Source organism: Nerophis ophidion, linkage group LG24, assembly GCF_033978795.1.
Source record: "Nerophis ophidion isolate RoL-2023_Sa linkage group LG24, RoL_Noph_v1.0, whole genome shotgun sequence".
NCBI classification, from domain to species: Eukaryota; Metazoa; Chordata; class Actinopteri; order Syngnathiformes; family Syngnathidae; genus Nerophis; species Nerophis ophidion.
This window is the reverse complement of record NC_084634.1, coordinates 15,833,103-15,858,102: the sequence shown is the minus strand read 5'-3', so window position 1 is coordinate 15,858,102 and position 25,000 is coordinate 15,833,103. Positions and strand designations below refer to the sequence as shown.

The window sequence follows — 25,000 nt, the reverse complement described above, 5'->3', positions numbered from 1 at the left end:
CTTATGTGCTAAACAGACATTTTTGCGCACGGCATGACTGCCAGCTAATCGATGCTAACATGCTACTTAGGCTAACTGTATGTACATTTGTAGCTATATTTGCATCCAGCCTTTCTCTCCACCCACATTTAATGCCAAACAAACACTTACCAATCGACAGATTTAAGTTGCTCCAGTGGTCAAAAGATGCAATCGTTGGTTAGAAGGCGATCACTGAATAGCTTCAATAGCTTTTCGCTCAATAGCTTCAGTTTTTTCTTCAATTTCGTTTTCGCTATCTGCCTCCACACTCTAACCATCCGTTTCAATACATGCGTAATCTGTTCAATCGCTTAATCCGCTGAAATCCGAATCTGAATCCGAGCTGATGTCGCTATATTTTGCTGTTCTATCCGCCATGTTTGTTTGTATTGGCGTCACTATGTGGCGTCACAGGAAAATGGACGTGTGGATTTACAGATAGCGAAAATCAGGCACTTTAAAGCTTTTTTCGGGATATTCCATGATGGGTAAAAATTTTTAAAAAACTTTGAAAAATAAAATAAGCCACTGGGAACTGATTTTTATTGGTTTTAACCCTTCTGAAATTGTGATAATGTTCCCCTTTAAGAAGTAAATAATAGTTTCAGATTGTTCACACCTTCAGTTCTTCCCTCGTGTTGTAGCACAGGGGTGTCCAAAGTGTGGCCCGGGAGACCATTTGCAGCCTACAGGTAATTTATTAACAAGACTGAGGTACATTCTGAAAATACTATTAAAGGAAAAACTAAATATACACAAGGTGGAATTAAAAAACAAAGCAAACAGGTGAAATGTAACAAGAGAAAGTTGCAATGTTGACTCTGCTAACACAAAACTGCCATTTGCTTAGTATTTTTTTTTTGTTGTTTTTTTTATTCAAACTTGTCATTGCTCAAAAAAATAATAAAGAATAAAAATCAATGTTGTTATGCCTTAGTGACCCAATGAAGGCCCTAATTATTTTACATCAAATATTCCACTTAAAATATTTTTGGAGGTAAATAATGCATGTTTTAGTGTGGTTGTCATTTTAAAAGTTTTCTTTGACGAGCAGGGCATGAAGCAAACAAAAAGAAACCTACAATAATAAAAATCTACAATCGACTGATACATCTCAAGTTGATCTAAATATTAATTTGTTTAAGGTGCATATATCTGTATATATCTGTGTATATGTATGTATATAAGCATATATGTATGTATATATATGTGTACATATGTATATGTATATATATATATATATATATATGTATATATACTGTATGTATTCATATGTATATATATATATATATATGTATATATATATATATATATGTATATATACTGTATGTATTCATATGTATATATATATATATGTATATATATATATATATATATATATATATATATATATATATATATATATATATATATATATATATATATATATACACACACATTTCATCCGGGACTTGGGAGTCCATAACAGTATTATCCAGTTTTCAGTCACTTTATGTGTTAACAAATTTTTAAAAATGAGTTTATTATTACTGTCCAGTTGTCATATCTTGTTTTAATACAACATGCCATTCTTATTTGCGATGCAGTTGCTCTTCCAAGACATTCGATGGCTAGCTATGGTATGTAGCTTTTTCGTTGATGAATGTGTTATGTTGGGCCCTAAAACGTGTTAATAATGAAGTATTGTGCTTATTACGCACCAGCTGTTTGATTGTAATGTGCATCTCAGTTGTAGTTTTAATCAGCAAATTGTTGAGAAATTCAAATTGTGTGGAAATCGCCATGTAAAATCGCTAATGGTAGCATGTCTATGGCAAATCCAATGTAAATTAGCATCAAGCGAACGCATTTTGGAAGAAAGGAGCCTTACTTTACGTTTGAGCGTTTTCTGCCGAGCACACTTGCTTTGTTGGTGTTATAAAAATAGCAATGTTGCTTTGCGTCAGCCTTTGAATGATGAAAGTGTAACAAAAGGTATCGAAATATGGCACCATTGGATTCCACGGCTATGGGTCAGTTCCTATAAAAGTACCGAATTTGCTACCCTCCCTACGTCTAACGGTAACCTTTCAATTAAAGACCATTTCTATGTATGTCCAGCTTGTCTGCTATTGAGTGCTTAGCTGTTGTGTAGCTGCTAGCTCCTAGTAGCCTATAGACTCGCATGTTAAGCTTTTGACTTGACTAAAATAAAAGAACGTAGTGCTTATTGGAGGACGTTCAGATGTAAACACGATGCAGGACTCCTTGTATCGGACATTTTAAAAATAAGCCGATTCAATCAAAGTTTTTTTTATATAGCCCTAAATCACAAGTGTCTCAAAGGGCTGCACAAGCCGCAACGGCATCCTCAGCTCAGATCCCCCATCAGGGCAAGGCAAGAAAAAAACTCAACCCAATGGGATACAATGAGAAACCTTGGAGGGGACCGAAGATGTGGGGACCCAACCCCAAGTCCATAGTGTGGCCAGCAGGGGATCATCTTGAGTGGAGTCAAGTCAGCAGCGTAGAGATGTCCCCGACTGATCCACAGATGAGTGGTCCAACCTGGGTCCCGACTTTGAACAGCTAGCGCATCATCTGTGGTCACCAAATAATCTCTCCATGCAGGAGAGGTTGGTCAGAGCAGAAAAGAGACGGCAGATCAACTGGTCTAAAAGGGGGGTTTATTTAAAGGCTAGCGTATACAAATTAGTTTTTAGGATGCAACCTAAATGCTTCTACTGAGGTAGCATCTCTAATTGTTACTACCAGAGATGTCAGATAATGGCTTTTTTGCCGATATTCTGATATTGTCCAACTCTTAATTACCGATTCCGATATCAACCGATACCGATATATCCAGTCGTGGAATTAACACATTTTTATGCCTAATTTTGTTGTGATGCCCCACTAGATGCATTGAACAATGTAACAAGGTTTTCCAAAGTAAATCAACTCAAGTTATGGAAAAAAAATGCCAACATGGCACTGCCATATTTATTATTGAAGTCACAAAGTGCATTATTTTTTTTTTAACATGCCTCAGAAGAGCAGCTTAGAATTTGGGACATGCTCTCCCTGAGAGAGCATGAGGAGGTTGGGGTGGAGGGGGGGTAGGGGGTAGCGGGGGTTGTATATTGTAGCGTCCTGGAAGAGTTAGTGCTGCAAGGGGTTCTGGGTATTTGTTCTGTTGTGTTTATGGTGTGTTACGGTGCGGATGTTCTACCGAAATGTGTTTGTCATTCTTGTTTGGTGTGGGTTCACAGTGTGGCGCATATTTGTAACAGTGTTAAAGTTGTTTTCACGGCCACCCTCAGTGTGACCTGTATGGCTGTTGACCAATTGTTTGGTGTGGGTTGACAGTGTGGCGCATATTTTTACCAGTGTTAAAGTTGTTTATACGGCCACCCTCAGTGTGACCTGTATGGCTGTTGACCAAGTATGCATGGCATTCACTTTTGTGTGTGAAAGGCTGTGGATATTATGTGATTGGGCCGACACGCAAAAGGCAGTGCCTTCACAGTTTTTGGCGTTCTGTACTTCTCCCTATGTCCGTGTACCACTCCATACATATTACTTTTACTTTTGGAAACCGATACCGATAATTTCCGATATTACATTTTGAAGCATTTATCGGCCGATAAAAATCGGCAGTCTGACATAATCGGACATCTCTAGTGACTACTGTCATCTAGTAATTTTATTTTCTGATATCAAACCAATATCCGATCGGGACAACCCTTTGAATCGTACAGGAAATACATCAATACTCAGTTTAATGGACAAATATTCACCCATCCATTTCCTACCGCTTGTCCCTTTGGGGTCGCGGGGGGTGCTGGAGCCCATCTCAGCTGCATCCGGGCGAAAGGCGGGGTACACCCTGGACAAGTCGCCATCTCATCACAGACAAATATTCATTTTACATGTTTTTATTATATTTTTTTCCCCTCACCTGCCTTCACTGATTGCACGTCCCGTTGCTTTAGCCTGTATTTCATGATTTAGTAGTTTCAGTTTCAATGTAGTGAAGTGAAGTCAATTATATTTATATAGCGCTTTTCTCTAGTGACTCAAAGCGCTTTTACATAGTGAAACCCAATATCTAAGTTACATTTAAACCAGTGTGGGGGGCACTGGGAGCAGGTGGGTAAAGTGTCTTGCCCAAGGACACAACGGCAGTGACTAAGATGGCGGGAGCGGGAATCTAACCTGGAACCCTCAAGTTGCTGGCACGGCCACTCTACCAACCGAGCGATGCCGCCCCATGCTGCAAAAACGTATTTCAACTGTAGATATTTGGTGTGTTCCATTTTGTTTCCTTAAATTGATCCTATTTCATTTCTGGCCAGAACATGCTTGAATTGTGACAGTCCTAGAACAACGCCTGAGCTTGTTCCCCCCCCCCCCCCTCTAAGTTCTTCTTTCCAATTCCAACAATTCCAAAACCAGGCCTTTCTCTTCTCCCTTTTTACTCTCGGCTTTGTTCCATTTGTCTTTTTAACGCTTATCAGCTTCCCGCTGTTGAATAATCGTCGAATTGAGCAGAATAATGAGTTTCTTATCTTCCACATTATCAAGCGTGTCGCACATTTTTCCACCCAAGAGCACAATGCTGCACTGGAGATGCGGAAAACGCCTTTTTTCCTACATCGAAATGAGTTCATCCTATTTTTTTATTTTTTTTTACGATCTCCTTTCATGCCTCGCCATTTGCTGAGACATAAAGAAGGGTGGTGCTAAGTAGGGTTGTCAGTAGGTGTCGATACAGCGATACCAAGTTGATACCAACACGAAAAAATACATCCATACCTGTTTTTTTTTTCTGTATTGGCGGTACCAAACACTTTCCTCGCCACGTGAGAACTGAGTCAGCGCCAAACAAGAACCTGATGTCTTAAAAAAATAAGCCCGTTTTTTCCATATTTGTATTTATTCATAAACAAATGATAACGGAAGTGCGTGAGTGTAGTGTAAGTGTAGTTGTGACGGAAGTCCGCTTTACAACACACCTCATACGCGCCTGTAGCAGAAAAGATCCACTTTGTGGCTATATTTAGCGAGTAGAGGTGCATATTAAAAAGTGAGACAGGTCTTATTTTGTCATGCATTTATTCCACAAGCAGTCAAAAAAGTAGATCCACCACCACAAGCCCAGTGTGTGTGAAAAATGTTTATGAAAAAAAAGGCTGACATGTCGGTATTAATAAATAATAGCTTAGTAGAAATGGTCTATGATTGGCTTTAGCCACTTTGTTGCTATTTGTAGCATGTGGAGGTACACATTAAAAGTGAAATAGGTGTACATTATCTTGCATCATGCTTTTATTCACAAATCAAATTTAAGCGGTCATGATAGTATAGGCCGCACAAGCACTGGCGCAGATCCGTCACCACAAGCCCAGGGAGTGTAGAAAAATAATAATCAGAAAAAGCTGATTAATATTAATAACTAATAGCGTAGCAGAAATGGTCTGGGGTGTGCTCTAGCTACTTTGGTGTTATATTTAGCAAGTAAAGCTACATATTAAAAAGTGAAAAAGAGTTGTACAGTATCTTGCATCATGCACTTATTCGCTAATAAATTCAAGCGGTCATGAAACTGTTCGCTGAAATGTTTATGTTAATAACTAATAGCGTAGCATAAATTGTTTGTGATGCGCTTTTGCCACTTTGTTGCTATATTTAGCGAGTAAAGGTACATAATAAAAGTGGAAAAGAGGTGTACAGTATCTTGCATCATGCATTTATTCACAAATCAAATTCAAGCGGTCATGATAGTATAGGCCGCACAAGCAATAGCACAGATCCGCCACCACAAGCCCAGGGAGTGTAGAAAAATAATAATCAGAAAAAGCTGATTAATATTAATAACTAATAGCGTAGCAGAAATGGTCTGGGATATGCTTTAGCTACTTTGGTGCTATATTTAGCAAGTAAAGCTACATATTAAAAAGTGAAAAAGAGTTGTACAGTATCTTGCATCATGCACTTATTCGCTAATAAATTCAAGCGGTCATGAAACTGTTCGCTGAAATGTTCATGTTAATAACTAATAGCGTAGCATAAATGGTATGTGATGCGCTTTTGCCACTTTGTTGCTATATTTAGCGAGTAAAGGTACATAATAAAAGTGGAAAAGAGGTGTACAGTATCTTGCATCATGCATTTATTCACAAATCAAATTCAAGCGGTCATGATAGTATAGGCCGCACAAGCAATGGCGCAGATCCGTCACCACAAGCCCAGGGAGTGTAGAAAAATAATAATCAGAAAAAACTGAAATGTCAATATTAATAACTAATAGCGTGGCAGAAATGGTCTGGGATATGCTTTAGCTACTTTGGTGATATATTTAGCAAGTAAAGCTACATATTAAAAAGTGAAAAAGAGTTGTACAGTATCTTGCATCATGCACTTATTCGCTAATAAATTCAAGCGGTCATGAAACTGTTCGCTGAAATGTTTATACTAATAACTAATAGCAAAGCATAAATGGTCTGTGATGCGCTTTTGCCACTTTGTTGCTATACTTAGCGAGTAAAGGTACATAATAAAAGTGGAAAAGAGGTGTACGGTATCTTGCATCATGCATTTATTCACAAATCAAATTCAAGCGGTCATGATAGTATAGGCCGCACAAGCAATGGCGCAGATCCGTCACCACAAGCCTAGGGAGTGTAGAAAAATAATAATCGGAAAAAGCTGAAATGTCAATAATTAACAGCGTAGCAGAAATGGTCTGGGATGTGCTTTAGCTACTTTGGTGCTATATTTAGCGAGTAAAGGTACATAATAAAAGTGGAAAAGAGGTGTACAGTATCTTGCATCAAGCATTTATTCACTGATAAATTTAAGCGGTCATGAATTTATTCGTCACGCTAGTGTCAGGCTTGCCCCTGACAGTTTGTTTGTGTTTTAGTTTTTCCTCTGTGTGTGTGTAGTATTTCCTGTCTTTAGTTCCTGCCAGCGCTCTTATTTTGTCTGTTTACTGTCTTTCTCACTGAGTACTGTGTCCCCTCAGCTGCGGCTGATTGGCACCTGGCTACACCTGGTGTCAATCAGCCCACTCCTATTTAAACCTGTCTTCCCATCCAGTCAGTGCTGGATTATTGTCGATGTCACTTCCGTATTGTCGCTCCTGTATTGTCGTTACTTGTAGAATGAAAATAAAGCGGAAGCAGGGAACAAAAGACAGTAAGCTACAAATAGATACCAAAATATAGCTTACCGCTACGCTGCAATGACACGACACGAAACGACACGACGGGAGCGACAATACGGAACTGACATCGACAATAATCCAGCACTGACTGAAATTCAAAGTTAATTATTATTTGCAAAAAAAAATTAAGTTTATGAGTTTGAACATCAAATATCTTGTCTTTGTAGTGCATTCAATTGAATATGGGTTGAAAAGGATTTGCAAATCATTGTATTCTGTTTATATTTACATCTAACACAATTTCCCAACTCATATGGAAACGGGGTTTGTAGATTGAATTCCAGCTGTGGGAAATTCCCAGACCTCATATCGGAGGAAAAAAATCCCTCTCCGTCCTCTTCAGAGGACATTTGAGTGTCCTGCCGTACAAAAAGTTGCCGGCGGATGATTGACGGAAGGCAAGCTGACATTCTTCTTCCTCGGAAGGAAGGCTGAGGTAGTCGTAGCGAAAGAGAGAGGGAGAGAGAGAGAGGAGGAAAGAAGAAGTCATTGCCTGAGAGAGTCGGGGAGAGATTTGTTTGACAATGTTTACCCGGGAGTAGAAGGTACTCTTCCGCACTCAAAACGTTCGTCGCTCCCTAATCCCCATTTGTAATTAGATGTGCGCCGAGGAGCTGGGCTGGGTTACGTAAACCCAGACTATAACGCAGAAGAAGAACCGCGTGGCTTCTTTCCGGTGTTGTCTTCTATCCCCCTCCTGCACGCTCACTGTGCGCGTACTCCGCTGACGGAGGCGTCTGAAATATTGACAAGTCTCACTGTGACTATCCGGCAGCAGAAAAAGACGCACAAACGCACGTCTTTGAGATCAGGAGTTGTTTTTATTCCATCAATCAGCAATTACTGACCTTCTCCTGACCTTTATGTTTGTGTTTCCTTTCATATGCAAAACATGGTTTCCTCCTTTCAGCCAACTTGCTGCAAGGTCTTTCTTTGACTCTACTGCCCCCTGGTGGCTGTTCCTCAGTTCATACCATGGCTTGTCAAAAGTTGGGGGGCGACTATAAATAGCAGCATTTGTCCATGTAATTGTGATAAGTACACTTCTGCATCCTTAACACAATAAAGAAATATAGATTGACTTACAAGAAAGAATATTTATGAACTTTTTTTTTTAAATCTGGAACAGAAAATATTTGCAATGCATCAATTTGTTTCAAATAAAATAAAAAATAAAAAAAATGTAAATATATATTTTTTTTACTGACCGTCTTCAATCAATCAATCAATGTTTACTTATATAGCCCTAAATCACTAGTGTCTCAAAGGGCTGCACAAACCACTACGACATCCTCGGTAGGCCCACATAAGGGCAAGGAAAACTCACACCCAGTGGGACGTTGGTGACAATGATGACTATGAGAACCTTGGAGAGGAGGAAAGCAATGGATGTCGATCGGGTCTAACATGATACCGTGAAAGTTCAATCCATAATGGATCCAACACAGTCGCGAGAGTCCAGTCCAAAGCGGATCCAACACAGCAGCGGGAGTCCCGTTCACAGCGGAGCCAGCAGGAAACCATCCCAAGCGGAGGCGGATCAGCAGCGCAGAGATGTCCCCAGCCGATACACAGGCGAGCAGTACATGGCCACCGGATCGGACCGGACCCCCTCCACAAGGGAGAGTGGGACATAGGAGAAAAAGAAAAGAAACGGCAGATCAACTGGTCTAAAAAGGGAGTCTATTTAAAGGCCAGAGTATACAAATGAGTTTTAAGGTGAGACTTAAATGCTTCTACTGAGGTGGCATCTCGAACTGTTGCCGGGAGGGCATTCCAGAGTACTGGAGCCCGAAATGAAAACGCTCTATAGCCCACAGACTTTTTTGGGGCTTTGGGAATCACTAATAAGCCGGAGTCCTTTGAAAGCAGATTTCTTGCTGGGACATATGGTACAATACAATCGGCAAGATAGGATGGAGCTAGACCGTGTAGTATTTTATACGTAAGTAGTAAAACCTTAAAGTCACATCTTAGGTGCACAGGAAGCCGGTGCAGGTGGGCCAGTACAGGCGTAATGTGATCAAACTTTCTTGTTCTTGAAACATTTGATACTGAAAAATAGAATAGATACACTCAATAATGTATTAAAAGTGATTCACAACATTAACTCATTAGCACAATAAATAAAACATGTTCATCTGTAAATCTATAAAAACATAAACAAGTTTTGCAGATTTTCTATATTTTTTATTCAAATTAAGTCACAATTATGGCTGCATTGAGCACATTTTGTAGAAGCATGACACTGCATGGTAGACTGAAACTTAGACCAACCTTATTGATCCACAATGAAAATTGTTCCACACAGTTGCTAAGTTACAAAGGATGGAAAGGGTAAGGATGGAAAGGATAATGCACACAAGGGCACAAAAAGAGGGCGGAAACAAAAGGTATAAAGTAGACTAAAAATCTACCATAGTAGCAATATAAAATATAACAAATATGTAAAATGTACATATTACATATTTAACATATCATATATACTGATATATTAATGTATTCTATTTTTATATGATATATACAATATATGACAAATCCCAATTACCATGTACAATATTACAGTACATGTAACAGGAATGAAGGAGTTCTTGAATCGAACACTATAAGAAGGAAGCTGAAGGAGCCTGATGGAGTATGAGCTCCGCTGTCCCTTATTGTCTGGTGGAGGGGGTGGGCAGGATTGTCCATGATGGCGAGCAGTTTGTCCAGCGTCCTCCTGTCCCTCACTGACACAGACGCCACCAACTGTGTGCCAATAGTTTGGCCGGCTTTCCGGATCGGTTTGTCAATCCGGTTTAAAAGCTGGTGCTGCTCCCCCCAACAAACCACTGCAAAGTACAGGGCACTGGCCACAACGGACTGTAAAAATATCTCCAGCAGCTTGCTGATGATACTGATAAAGCATGGTCACAGGCTCCCCCCTGGCATTGTACAGTGCCCCTAACCCCTCCCAGAGAGGGCTTGCCCTACTATTTGAGGACTGTTTTACTCTAACATCCAGAAGTACCATTTTTTTTTTTTTGTTTGCTTGAAGGGTCAAACAGAACCATGAATTGATTAACGTGGACCCCGACTTAAACAAGTTGAAAAACTTGTTCGGGTGTTACCATTTAGCGGTCAATTGTACAGATTATGTAATGAACTGTGCAATCTACTAATAAAAGTATCAATCAATCAAATGGGGAAAATTAAATAGATATGGGTCATTATTAATTATGATTTAATAAATTTTCGATAATTTATTTGATGTAAAAGTATTATCATATATGTATTTTATTTTTTTTTCGAGTCAATGCTTAAAAAAACATTAAAATTATTGGGGATCCAAACGAATCCCACTCATAAATGTTTGAAAATAAATCATTTATTTTTTTTAAATATTTTTTTTCTTTGTTTAATTCTCTAGATCAATTTCAAATACACTTGTCAACTGTTTTTATTGTTTCATGTTTTTTGTCTGTTTGTTTGTTTTATGCCCTTTTGTCAAAACCCTGTTTTTTTATGGCAAAAATACACAAAATGTACAATGTTTTTACTCCACACAAAAAACTAAGGAATATTTGACATGAAGTAATTGGAACCTTAAATAAGTCAATAATTAATAAAACAACATTGATTCTGATTCTTCGTATTGTGAGGCAGACGCACTAACCCCTCTCCCACCGTGAAGCCCCGCCTTCCGCCCGATTGTAAGTGAGATAGGCGCCAGCGCCCCCCGCTACCCCGAACGGGAATAAGCGGCAGAAAATGGATGGATGGATGTGTGATTCTGATTCATTGTCTTTTTAAGCAAAGACTCTTGAAAAAGTTTTATTTTTAAATTACGCTAAAATTCCTGGGGTTCCAAACGGGTCCTTACGTGTTAGAAAATAAGTAGTTTTATTACCGGCAATTAATTCTCTAGATCAACATCATATTTATTTGTCAATTTGTATTGTTTCATTTTTTTTTGTTTTGTTTTATGCCCATTTTGTCAAAGAGCCCTTTGTTTTGTATGGCAAAGACACAACCTTTACAATGTTTTACTCCACACAAAAAACAAAAATGAATATTTGACGTGATGTAATTGGAGCCTGAAATAAGTCAATAATGAATAAAACAAAATTAATTAAGATTCATTATTGTTTCAAGCAATGACAGTTAAAAAAAAAAAAAAAAATCACGCTAACATTCTTTGGGATCCAAACGGGTGCCTACATATTAAAAAATAAGTAATTTTTTTTCCCCGATGAATAATTCTCTAGATCAACTTCAGATCTGTTTGTCAATTTATTTGTATTGTTTCATTTTTCTTTGTTTTATACCCATTTTGTCAAAGAGCCCCTTTTTTTTTACGGCAAAGACACATTTACAATGTTTTACTCCACAAACAAAAAACAAGAAGAATATTTGACGTGAAGTAATTGGAGCCTTAAATAAGTCAATGATAAATAAAACAACATTGATTCTGATTCATTATTTTTTCAAGCAATGACTTTTTAAAAAAATAGAATACAATAAAAAAATCACACTAAAATACTTGGGGATCCAAACAGGTCCCTAAGGGTTAAAAATAAGTATTTTTTTCCCCGACGAATAATTCTCTAGCTCAACTTCAGATCTTTTTGTCAATTTGTTTTTAATGTTTCATATTTTTTTTTGCTTTATGCCCATTTTGTCAAAGAGCCCTTTGTTTTTTATGGCAAAGACACATTTACAATGTTTTACTCCACACAAGAAACAGAGACATATATTTGACGTGAAGTAACTGGAGCCTTCAATAAGTCAATAATGAATAAAACAAAATGGATTCTGATTCATTATTTTTTCAAGCAATGACAGTTAATAAAATGAAATAATATCACACTAAAATTCTTGGGGATCCAAACGGGACCCTAAGTTTTTTTTTTAAAAGAGTAATTTTTTTTCCCTATGATTAATTCTCTACATCTACTTCAGATCTATTTGTCAATGTGTTGGTATTGTTTCATTTTTTTGGTTTGTTTGTTTTATGCCCGTTTTGTCAAAGAGCCCTTTGTTTTATATGGCAAAGACACAAAATGTACAATGTTTTACTCCACCAAAAATATAAAGAGGAATATTTACATTAAAGTAATTGGAGCCTTAAGTAAGTCAATATTAAATAAAACTACATTGATTCTGTTGCAATTTGAAAAAAATAAAAAAATAAATCACGCAAACATTTTTGGGGATCCAAACGGGTCCCTGAATGTTAAAAAAAAAAAAGTATTTTCATTCCCAAAAATTAATTCTCTATGTCAACTTCAGATCTATTTGTCAATTTGTTTGTATTGTTAAAATTGTATTTTCTTCTATGCCCATTTTGTCAAAGAGCCTCTTGTTTTATATGGCAAAGACACAAAACATGCACTCTTTTCCCCACAAAAATAAAATAAAATTTGATGTTAAGTAATTGAAGCCTTGAATAGGTCAATAATTTTTTTTTTTTTTTTTTTGTGTAAGCAATAACTGCCTTTTTGTCTTACATGTCATTTGTGTTCTCTTTTATTCTACTGTTTCCCTGTTTTTTTTTAGAATGCTTTAGTATTTATGGAATGTGCCTTGGGTTATTTAAAAAAAGAAAAAAAACAGCTGCAGGCCACAATTTGGACACTGCAGATTTAAATGATTATCTTAATATTTAATTGATTATTGATTTAATTAATTCTTGATTTAGCAATCTGATCTGCTCATAGCAACTCAGATTAAGCATGCAAACCCTTGCTAGTTCATCTTCCTGAACTGTAACAACACGAATGCAACGTACCGCTCGTGGGGATCTCTGTTTCCCACCAAAAACTGCAGAGCGTTTCCCTGGAGAAATGCGAATGAAACATCCAGTAAAGTGCAGCCGACTGAGCACTAACTGATTGAATCATTTGGTCAGCAGTCTGATCAACGGCTCAAACCCCCAGAGATGTTTCGGGGTCATTTTTGTGCTTTTTGGTGCGTGGAGAAATCGCCTCCCACCCTGTCAGACGTACTGGAACAGCAAAGGGTGACAAATGTCACATTAGTGCCTTTTTTTTTTTTCTTCATTATCATTATTTATACCCCCAAAAAAATGATAAATAAAATACTAATAATCCGTCAAGTGCAGGTATTTTCTTTGCAGAGCACAAACTGACACCTTTGTGTTTCTGAGGGCTGACGTCACATCACATGTATGAAAACCGCTGAACCGAACCAATTAAGCGACACCTTGCTGAGACTCCCGACGCAAATGGAGTGCGAACAGAAGGTGGGGAATGTGCGGAGATTGTTGCATCTTCCACATCTGGGCTGCTAATTGTCTGACTCTCCCGTGGAACACAAATATGCACGTGCACACCCGCTTAATTGACATTTAAAAAAAAAAATGACATTTCACTCACACCGTGTGCTTGGAAGCGTGAATATCTCCGGCGCGCACGCGCTTCCTGTCGGCATTGGGCCGCCGGTAAATGCGCGGAATGATTTGGATCTGTGTCGTTTCAAAGTGTGTGCGACGTCATTTCCATCCATCCATCCATTTACTACCGCTTGTCCCTTTTGTGGTCGCCGGGGGTCGCTGCAGCTGTCACGCCAAATTTCTTCTCCCTACAAAAACCTTCCGCCCACCCCAATTACTTCCGGGGTCATGATTAATACAGACGTTTTGTTAACGCTATATTATGAAAATATAACGCTATATTATAAAAATACAGACGTTTTGTTAACGCTATTGTTTCGATCCGCTACTTGGATCACCACATAGGGTTTATACTTCCAGTTGTTGTATCACTGTTCTACACTCTTACTTCCTGTTTAGTCAGTCACCATGGTTCCTCATTGATCCCACCTGCTAATCACGGTTTCTGCACACCTGTCACTTTTTGATTACTCACCTATTTAAGCCAGTCCCTTTTCGTTATTCTTTCTGGGACTCTAATTTGCCTTCGAGCAACATTCACGACTGTCTTCTACCCGTATGTATTTTCTCGCTAGCTCTTACGCTAAGCCACTTGATATTCCAGCTTTCATGCTGAATGTTTTTTGTTTACTCTTTTGTGTGCTTCGTGCCACGTATAGTTTTTGTATTTTCTATTCCTAGCTTTCATGCGAGCGCACTTGGTTTATTTTTGTCTGTTAGCTCCAGTGTTTTTGTTCATAGTCTGTTTTTGTTAAGTGTAATAAATCATTTAAACTTACCGTTGCTGTGTTCATGCCGACGCATCCACGAAGGGACCAGTTTGGCATCACTATGCCAACCAGTCGTAACAGCTATATTATAAAAAAAATTAAAAAACAATTTACAAACACAAGCTATGGGATGACATAAGAGGAAACGTGACCCCGGAAGTAAATGCGTCATCCCATAGCTTGTGTTTGTAAACTGTTTTTTTAACTTTTTTTTATAATATGGCGTTAACAAAACGTCTGTATTTTTATAATATAGCGTTATATTTTTATAATATAGCGTTAACAAAACGTCTGTATCAATCATGACCCCGAAAGTAAATGGGGGGGGGAAGGTTTTTGTAGGGGGGAAGAAATTTGGCGGGACTCAGCCTATCTCAGCTGCATTCGGGCGGAAGGCGGTGTACACCCTGGACAAGTCGCCACCTCATCGCAGGGCGACGTCATTTCCTCATCAGTCATTTTAACCCCTTCACAAAGTAAAGCCATGTACAGTAATGTAAGGTTGTATTTTTCTCTCATTCCTGTGAGAATCCTGTGTGGGGTCGAAGCATTAAGGCAGGGGTGCCCACACTTTTTCTGCAGGCGAGCTACTTTTCAATCGACCAACTCGAGGGGATCTACCTCATTTATATATATCATTTATATTTATTTATTTATGAAAGAGACATTTTTGTAAACAAGTTAAATGTGTTTAATGATAATACAAGCATGTGTAACACATATAGATGTCTTTCTTTCACTAAGACAAGAATATAAGTTGGTGTATTACCTGATTCTGATGACTTGCATTGATTGGAATCAGACAGTAATGATCATAACGCCCACATTTTCAAATGGAGGAGAAAAAAGTTGTCCTTTCTGTACAATACCACATGAAAGTGGTTGGTTTTTGGCATCTAATTCATCCAGCTTCCATACACTTTACAAGAAAAACATTGGCGGCAAATTCCGTACCTTGCTTGATTGACATTCACGGCACCCGAGGGTCTTGTGAGATGACGCTGGCTGCTGCCAGTTCATTATTATGAAAAAATGACAGAGAAGAAGGCGAGAAACACTTTTTATTTCAACAGACTTTCGCGCCGTCCCTTCCGTCAAAACTCTAAAGGCCGACTGCACATTTCCTATCTTCACAATAAAAGCCCTGCTTCATGCTGCCTGCGCTAACAAAATAAGAGTCTCGGAAAGCTGGCGTGCACAAGTGATGTGCACGCCAGCTTTCTGAGGGATCGCTTCTGCACGCCAGTTTTCCGAGACTCTGTATTTAGTTAGCGCAGGCAGCATGAAGCAGGGCTTTTATTGTGAAGATAGGAAATGTGCAGTCGGCCTTTAGAGTTTTGACGGAAGGTACGGCGCGAGAGTCTGTTGAAATAAAAAGTGTTTCTCGCCTTCCTCTCGGTCATTTTTAATAATAATGATCTTGCAGCAGCCAGCGTCATCTCACAAGACCCTCCGGTACCGTGAATGTCATTTAAGTGACGTCTTGGTGAAGATTGATGATCACTAATTTTTAGGTCTATTTTTTTTAAAAGCCTGGCTGGAGATCGACTGACACACCCCCCGCGGTCGACTGGTAGCTCGCGATCGACGTAATGGGCACCCCTGCATTAAGGAGTGGGACTAGCTGCAGTGTGCTTAAACAACCACCAGGTAGCATTTACTGGTTAGACCAGGGGTCACCAACGCGGTGCCCGCGGGCACCAGGTCGCCCGTAAGGACCAGATGAGTCGCCTGCTGGCCTGTTCTAAAAATAGCTCAAATAGCAGCACTTACCAGTGAGCTGCCTCTATTTTTTAAATTGTATTTATTTACTAACAAGCTGGTCTCGCTTTGCTTGCTCGACATTTTTACTTCTGAGAGAGACAAAACTCAAATAGAATTTGAAAATACAAGAAAATATTTTAAAGACTTGGTCTTCACTTGGTTAAATGAATTCATTTAATGTTTTACTTTGCTTCTTATAACTTTCAGAAAGACCATTTTAGAGAAAAAATACAACCTTAAAATTATTTTAGGATTTTTAAACACATATACCTTTTTACCTTTTAAATTCTTTCCTCTTCTTTCCTGTCAATTTGAATCAATGTTCAAGTAATTTATTTTTTTTTATTGTAAAGAATAATAGATACATATTAATTTAATTCTTCATTTTAGCTTCTGTTTTTTCGACGAAGAATATTTGTGAAATATTTCTTCAAACTTATGATTAAAATTCAAAAAAATTATTCTGGCCAATCTAGAAAATCTGTAGAATAAAAATTAAATCTTATTTCAAAGTATTTTGAATTTCTTTTAAATTTTGTTCTGGAAAATCTAGAAGGAATATTGATTTTTCTTTGTTAGAAATATAGCTTGGTCCAATTTGTTATATATTCTAACCAAGTGCAGAATGGATTTTAACCTATATAAAACATGTCATCAAAATTCTAAAATTAATCTTAATCAGGAAAAAATACTAATGATGTTCCATAAATTATTTTTTTTTACTTTTCTCAAAAAGATTCGAATTAGCTAGTTTTTCTCTTCATCTTTTTAGGTCGGATGTTGAATTTTAAAGAGTCGAAATTGAAGATAAACTATGTTTCAAAATTTAATTTTCGTTTTTTTTGTGTTTTTTTTCCTCTTTTAAACCGTTCAATTAAGTGTTTTTTTCATCATGTATTCTCTACAAAAAACCTTCCGTAAAAGGAAAAAAAATGTACTAAGGAATTACAGAGAGAAATACCCATTTTTTTATATATATATATAGATTTATTTATTAGAGGTAAATTGAGCAAATTGGCTATTTCTGGCCATTTATTTAAGTGTGTATCAAACTGGTAGCCCTTCGCATTAATCAGTACCCAAGAAGTAGTTCTTGGTTTCAAAAAGGTTGGTGACCCCTGGGTTAGAGTGTCCGCCCTGGGATCGGTAGGTCAATCCAATCCAATCCACTTTATTTATATAGCACATTTAAACAACAAAATGTTTCCAAAGTGCTGCACAACAATATTAAAAACAACATTCAAATACTATCCTGAGCTCCACCAATGACTGAATAAAAACAAGAACATTAAAAATAAATGCATGTAAAACCAATATAAAAACAATATGAAATAAATATGATTAAAAACGATTTTAAAGGGTAAAATTACCCTTTAAAATCAATTAAAACCAATTGGAAAACAGTAAATGGAAATTAAATTTAAAAAAACAGAGGACCACACAACTCACGTAGTGTTAAAAGCCAGAGAATAAAAACGGGTCTTAAGACGAGACTTAAAACACTCCACTGTGGGAGCAGTTCGAATATGAGGTTGTGAGTTCAAACCCCGGCCGAGTCATACCAAAGACGATAAAAATGGGAGCCATTACCTCCCTGCTTGGCACTCAGCATCAAGGGTTGGAATTGGGGGGTTAAATCACCAAAAATGATTCCCGAGCGTGGCCACTGCTGCTGCTCACTGCTCCTCTCACCTCCCAGGGGGTGATCAAGGGTGATGGGTCAAATGCAGAGTAGTAGTGTGTGTGTGACAATCAGTGGTACTTGAACTTTATCTGTGAGCAAATAATACTCTATCATCTCTCCATCTTTAGATTAGGTTAGATAGTACTTTATTTATTCCGTCGGAGAGTTCCTTCAGGAAAATAGAAGATTAAAATAAAATAAAAAAATCGGTCTAAGTCTGGGCCCTGGAGAGGGGGTCCAGACTGAGGCCAAGGGGGAAAAAAAACTCATAGCCAGCGCGTTCTCCCAGCTTGATGCTAAACTTTGCGGTCTGTTTACCGGGTATCCTTTCGATGACACGGCCGATAGAACGAAACGGTGGAAGGAGCCAATGTTAACTAACAAGGTAGTGAAATGAAAACTTGTGATGCATGAAGCGACCGTCTTTAAAAGTCAATGGGTCTTAGGCTAAGGTTATCCAGGATAAATCCCACAGATCTGTATCCTTTGTGAACAAGTTTTGAAATTAAATTTAGCTGAACTGAACAATATCTAGTGTTGTGGTATTTTAATTACCGTATTTCCTTGAATTGCTGCCGGGGCGCTAATTAATTTAAAACCTCTTCTCATTCCTGCGCTTACCAAAGGCATGCGGTAAAAGTAAGCGTGCGCTAATTATTTTAAAACCTCTTCTCACTCCGGCACTTACCAAAGGCTTGCAGTAAAAATTTGAGTGCGATGTAAGTTTGGACCTTAAATCCTACTGAATAGCTCTTAATCTTCTTCTCTTTATGCAATTTCAAATTACCGGTAATGAAATCAGCCTCCTCCATTTTGAAAATGATGACAGGGGAAGTGTCACTCGTGACGTCACGAGTTTGACCAGGCGGTAATACTAAGCATGCGCTAATTATTTTTGCCAAGCGAGTTTGACCCGGTGGTAATTCAAGGCAGGTGCATACTATATGCCCGGCGGCAATTCAAGGAAATACGGTAACTGGAATCCAGCCCTATTGTAGAGAATCACACCTGAGCCATCATAAATTAATCAAATCTTTAATGGACAAGTGAAAGTAACCAATGTGATAAAGAACATTTTACATCAGTCAATCTCGGGATCTAGATATATGGTCAGGACATCCCTCAACCTTCATTGTCCATTCCTTTTTTTGGTAAATGTAAATTTGTTATACTTGTATAGCGCTTTTCTAGCCTTTTTAAGGACCCAAAGTACTTTGACACTATTTCCACATTCACCCATTCACACACTGATAATGGGAGCTCCCATGCAAGGCGCTAACCAGGGCCCATCAGGAGCAAGGGTGAAGTGTCTTGCTCAAGGACACAACGGAGGAGACCAGGATGCTAGAAAGTGGGGATTGAACCAGGGACCCTCAGGTCGCTGGCACAGCAACTCTCCCATTCATTGTCCATTCCTTTTTTGGGTGACTTTTATACTCTGGACCTAGAGTTGAGAGACGTTGAGACCATGTTGAGTCCGCGACATATATGGCGGACAATAACTGATACAGTCTGATTTGCCAGTCCAAAATAGAGACATCCGATAATGGCTTTTTTGCCAATATCCAATATTCCGATATTGTCCAACTCTTGATTATCGATTCCGATATCAACTGATACCGATATATACAGTCATATGACTGACTAATTTTGTTGTGATGCCCCGCTGGATTCATTAAACAATGTAACAAGGTTTTCCAAAATAAAACAACTCCAGTTATGGAAAAAAATGCCAACATGGCACTGCCATATTTATTATTGAAGTCACAAAGTGCATTATTTTTTTTAACATGCCTCAAAACAGCAGCTTGGAGTTTGGGACATGCTCTCCCTGAGAGAGAATGAGGAGGTTGAGGTGGGCAGGGTGGGGGTAGCGGGGGGTGTATAGTGTAGCGTCCCGGAAGAGTTAGTGCCGCAAGGGGTTCTGGGTATTTGTTATGTTGTGTTTATGTTGCGTTACGGTGCTGATGTTCTCCTGGAATGTGTTTGTCATTCTTGTTTGGTGTGGGTTTACAGTGTGGCGCATATTTGTAACAGTGTTGAAGTTGTTTACACGGCCACCCTCATTGTGACCTGTATGGCTGTTGACCAAGTATGCCTTGCATTCACTGGTGTGTGTGTTAAAGCCGAATATTCTATGTGATTGGGCAGGCACGCAAAAGCTATGCCTTTAAGGTATATTAGGACTCTGTACTTCTCCTTATGTCCGTGTACACAGCGGCATTTTAAAAAGTCATACATTTTACTTTTTTAAACCGATACCAATCATTTCCGATATTACATTTTAAAGCATTTATCGGCCGATAATATCCCCAGTCTGATATTATCGGACATCTCTAGTCCAAATGCATTCGCTGTACTCCGTAGTTTTCCCTTGTCGGCCATGTAATAAAAAGCACACACTACCTTTTTTTTTTTTTTATCACATCCACTGTAGCCCGCATTCTCGTTGTCTCTCCTTCGACAAATGGACAAGGTTTTTCGGTAGGTAGAATCACAGCCGACCTGGACATTGGAAAGTTATCTTGCCGTCTGAGAAGTGTTGTATCCCAAATAGCTGCAATCGCTTTTCTCTTTAAGTATTTATATGTGATTTCCACAAGCATCTGTACATGTAGAAGAATGAGAAACATGGGCATGTCTGGATGATTCGCCTCCATCTTTCCAGTGGTTAGCTCCAGTTGTTATGAAGCTGGTTTTAGCGAGTTCTTTCTGAAGCCACTTCCTGTGTGGAGCGCAGTCTTTCTGACTTCACTTCCTCTCCGAACTCAGTTTGTAAAGGATCGATGAGTCCATACAAAACTCAGAGCCTAAGATTCGAGAAATACACGGCGCGCTTACCCATGTAAAACCTTAAACGATGGCTTAGTGTGGCTGAAACGAGGCTGAGACTAAATAATTATTTGTTCAAAACTTAATCCGACTTAGTGTAGACATGGCCTTAGATTCATCCTGAAGTTTCACCCAAAAACTGAATCAGTGAGGAGTCCCAGACTGGCTCCGTGTGTTTACATATGTGGATTGGATTTGCATGGAAAAATGGAGAGCGCTCATTTTCACTTCAGTTGAGTAACAGCAGGGCAGAGTTCTATCATCCTGCAGGCTGCTGTTGAGTCTACAGCTGCTGAGTTTAAAGGCCTACTGAAATGAGATTTTCTTATTCAAACGGGGATAGCAGGTCCATTCTATGTGTCATACTTGATCATTTCGCGATATTGCCATATTTTTGCTGAAGGGATTTAGTAGAGAACATCCACGATAAAGTTCGCAACTTTTGGTCACTAATAACAAAGCCTTGCCTTTACCGGAAGTAGCAGACGATGTGCGCGTGACGTCACGGGTTGTAGAGCTCCTCACATCCTCACATTGTTTTCAATCATAGCCAGCAGCAGCTAGAGTTATTCGGACCGACAAAGTGACAATTTCCAATTAATTTGAGCAAGGATGAAAGATTCGTGGATGAGGAAATTTAGAGTGAAGGCCTAGAAATAAAAAAGGGCGAGGACAGTGAGAGCGATTCAGATGTTTTTAGACACATTTACTAGGATAAATCTGGGAAATCCCTTATCTGCCTATTGTGTTGCTAGTGTTTTAGTGAGATAGATAGATAGATAGATAGATAGATGGATAGATAGATAGATAGATAGATAGATAGATGGATAGATAGATAGATAGATAGATAGATAGATAGATAGATAGATAGATAGATAGATAGATAGATAGATAGATAGATAGATAGATGGATGGATAGTACTTTATTGATTCCTTCAGGAGCGTTCCTTCAGGAAAATTAAAATTCCAGCAGTAGTAAATAATGGGGGGTTTAAATGGAAACAAAATAGAGAAATAATACAATAACAATAAAACATAAAAAGCAACAATGGGAATCAAAATATAACAGTAAAATAAGAATATAACAAGAGAAAGTAGGCAGTAGTGACCATGTTATGAAAACGTATTGCACTGTTATTGTTTTGCATCCCCTGTCATCCTTGTACCCCCCGGCCCAGAGAGGAGTTGTACAGTCTAATGGCGTGTGGGACAAAGGAGTTTTTGAGTCTATTAGTCCTGCACTTGGGATGAAGCAGTCTAGCACTGAACAGGCTCCTCTGGCTACTGATAACGCTATGCAGAGGGTGACTGGCATCATCCAGGATGCTCACTAATTTGTCCACAGTCCTCTTCTCTGCCACCGTCACCAGTGAGTCTAGTTTCATTCCGATTGTAGTTAAATAGTACCTTAAAGTCGGAGGGGTGTGGCCACGGATGTTTTGACGCCAGAGTCTCTGAGAGAAGTCACGGCAGCTGCAGGAGGATCCTGGCTCCGCTGAGCTCTGGTAAGAGGCGACTTATTTCCACAATTTTCTCACCGAAAACTGCCGGTTGACATGTAGTCAGGATCCATGTTCGCTTGGCCGCTCTGATCCATAGTAAAGCTTCACCTCCGGGATTTTTAAACAAGGAAACACTGTGTGTTTTTGTGGCGAAAGCCTAAAAGCTTCCCAACTCCATCTTTCTACTTTGAATTCTCCATTATTAATTGAACAAATTGCAAAAGATTCAGCAACACAGATGTCCAAAATACTGTGTAATTGCGCAATGAAAAGAGATGACTTTTAGCCGTAAGTGGTGCTGGGCTAATATGTCCCCTCCAACCAATAATCATTCCGTGACTTTTTCAACAGGAAACTCCGCGGGAAATTTAAATTTGTTATTTAGTAAACTAAACCGGCCGTATTGGCATGTGTTGCAATGTTAATATTTCATCATTGATATATAAACTATCAGACTGTGTGGTCGGTAGTAGTGAGTTTCAGTAGGCCTTTAGTAGACGTTTTAACAGCCCTCGGCAAGGGAGTTCTTGGTAAAAAAAAGACTGGCCAATGACTGCACACGACTTGTACATGCATGTGGCCCAACATCACATTGGTTTTAACATCTTACTGGACCACAATCCAATAACGTATAATCTTCTTCCGCTTATCCGAGGTCGTGTCGCGGGGACAGCAGCCTAAGCAGGGAAGCCCAGACTTTTTTCTCACCAGCCACTTCGTCCAGCTCCTCCCAGGCCAGCCGGGAAACATAGTCTTCCCAACGTGTCCTGGGTCTTCCCCTGGCCTCCAACCAGCCGGACGTGTCTTAAACACCTCCACAGGGAGGCGTTCGGGTGGCATCCTGACCCGATGCTCTAACCACCTCATCTGGCTCCTCTCGATGTGGAGGAGCAGCGGCTTTACTTTGAGTTCCTCTCGGATGGCAGAGCTTCTCACCCTATCTTTAAGGGAGAGCCCCGCCACACGGCGGAGGAAACTCATTTCGGCCGCTTGTACCCGTGATCTTATCCTTTCGGTCATGACCCAAAGCTCATGACCATAGGTGAGGATGGGAACGTAGATCGACCGGTAAATTGAGAGCTTTGCCTTCCGGCTCAGCTCCTTCTTCACCACAACGGATCGATACAACGTCCGCATTACTGAAACAAAAACGTCCTCATGAAACAAAAATCGAGCTGTTTGGCCACAATACCCGGCAATATGTTTGGAGGAGAAAAGGTGAGGCCTTTAATCCCAGGAAAACCACACCTACCGTCAATCATGGTGGTGGTTGTATTATGCTCTTGGACTGTTTTGCTGCCAATGGAACTGGTGCTTTAAATGGGACAATGAAAAAGGACGATTACCTCCAAATTCTTTAAGTCAACCTGAAAGTTGGGTCTTGGGAGCAGTTAGGTCTTCCAACCGGACAAATACCCCAAACACACGTCAAAAGTGTTAAAGGAATGGCTAAATCAGGCTAGAATTAAAGATTTAGAATGGCCCTCCCAAAGTCCTGACTTATAAACGTGTGGACAATGCTGAAGAAACAAGTCCATGTCAGAAAACCAACACATTTAGTTGAACGGCACCAATTTTTTCAAGAGGAGCGGTCAAAAATTTAACCGGAAGCTTGTGTTGCCAAGGGACATATAAGCAAATATTAACATTGCTGTCTGTATACTTTTGACCCTGCAGATTTGGTCACATTTTCAGTAGACCCATAATAAATTCATAAAACAACCAAACTTCATGAATGTTTTTTGTGACCAACAAGTATGTGCTCCAATCACTCTATCACAAAAAAATAAAGAGTTGTAAAAATGATTGAAACTCAAGACAGCCATGACATTATGTTCTTTACAAGTGTCTGTAAACTTTTGATCGTGACTGTACTGTACATACAGTATCTACATATACAGGTAAATAGTGTTTGGCATTAACAATATGATTTGCCTGAGTGGCTGGACGGGACAGATTAAAAACTAACGGTGCACCTGTGTGTCTGTTCTCCCCGCAGAGGCGTCCATCCTGTCGTACGACGGCAGCATGTACATGAAGGTGCTGATCCCCGACGTGGTGCACACGGAGGCCGAGGACGTGTCTCTGCGCTTCATGTCCCAGAGGGCGTTCGGCCTGCTCATGGCCGCCACGTCGCGCGAGTCCGCCGACACGCTGAGGCTGGAGCTGGACAGCGGCAGGGTCAAACTGACGGTCAACCTAGGTATCGTATGCAGCGCCCCCTGCTGGCTGACCTCAAAAGGGTTCAGGGGGAAGCCTTTTTTTTTTTTTCCCCCACGCCTTGCTTTTTTCTTTTTTCTTTTTTTTTTGGTGCAGACCTAACCTAACATCTGACCTAACAAATACTAAACACATTTTTTGCAGATGCATGATTTTCTGACTTGTCTTGGCTGTTTTTTGCTTTTTTTTTTAGCCTGGATACATTTAATTCCATCAATCTTAACCCTTTAAAATCTCATCCTGGCTCTGCTGCTCTTCACACAAATTAATCAGCCATCATTACGTGCAGTAGGTCTGGATTAGTTTGATCCTCATTCTGGTGAGAATCCTGTGTATGACTAAAGCGCTTGTAAGTTGGGGGGTTGTTTCATTTACCAACGACTAGCTGACGTTTGCTCAAACAACCACCAGGTGGCAACCTTTGGACACTGAACAATTCGATCCGATTCTGATTCGGGGGGTTACGATTCGATTCAACACGATACTGGATTCAAACCGATTCTCGCAATGTACCTTTTGGGGATAACTATTGTGACTTTGATTTGATGGCTCGCCACAAAACATGAATCGTAATTAATTCCAGAAATATCTCCAAACATACAGTAT

At 39.4% G+C, this 25,000-nt stretch overlaps 1 protein-coding gene across 12 annotated transcripts in view; it reads left to right on the top strand.

Annotated features, from left to right (window-relative positions):
* The window catches only part of nrxn3b (neurexin 3b), a 799,837-nt gene that overhangs the window by 301,681 nt on the left and 473,156 nt on the right, over positions 1–25,000 (top strand). For all 12 annotated transcript variants that reach the window (XM_061886827.1, XM_061886825.1, XM_061886819.1 and 9 more), the window contains one exon: positions 24,174–24,377. In XM_061886827.1, coding sequence (XP_061742811.1) covers positions 24,174–24,377 — 204 coding nt within the window. The remainder of the gene's footprint in view (positions 1–24,173; positions 24,378–25,000) is intronic.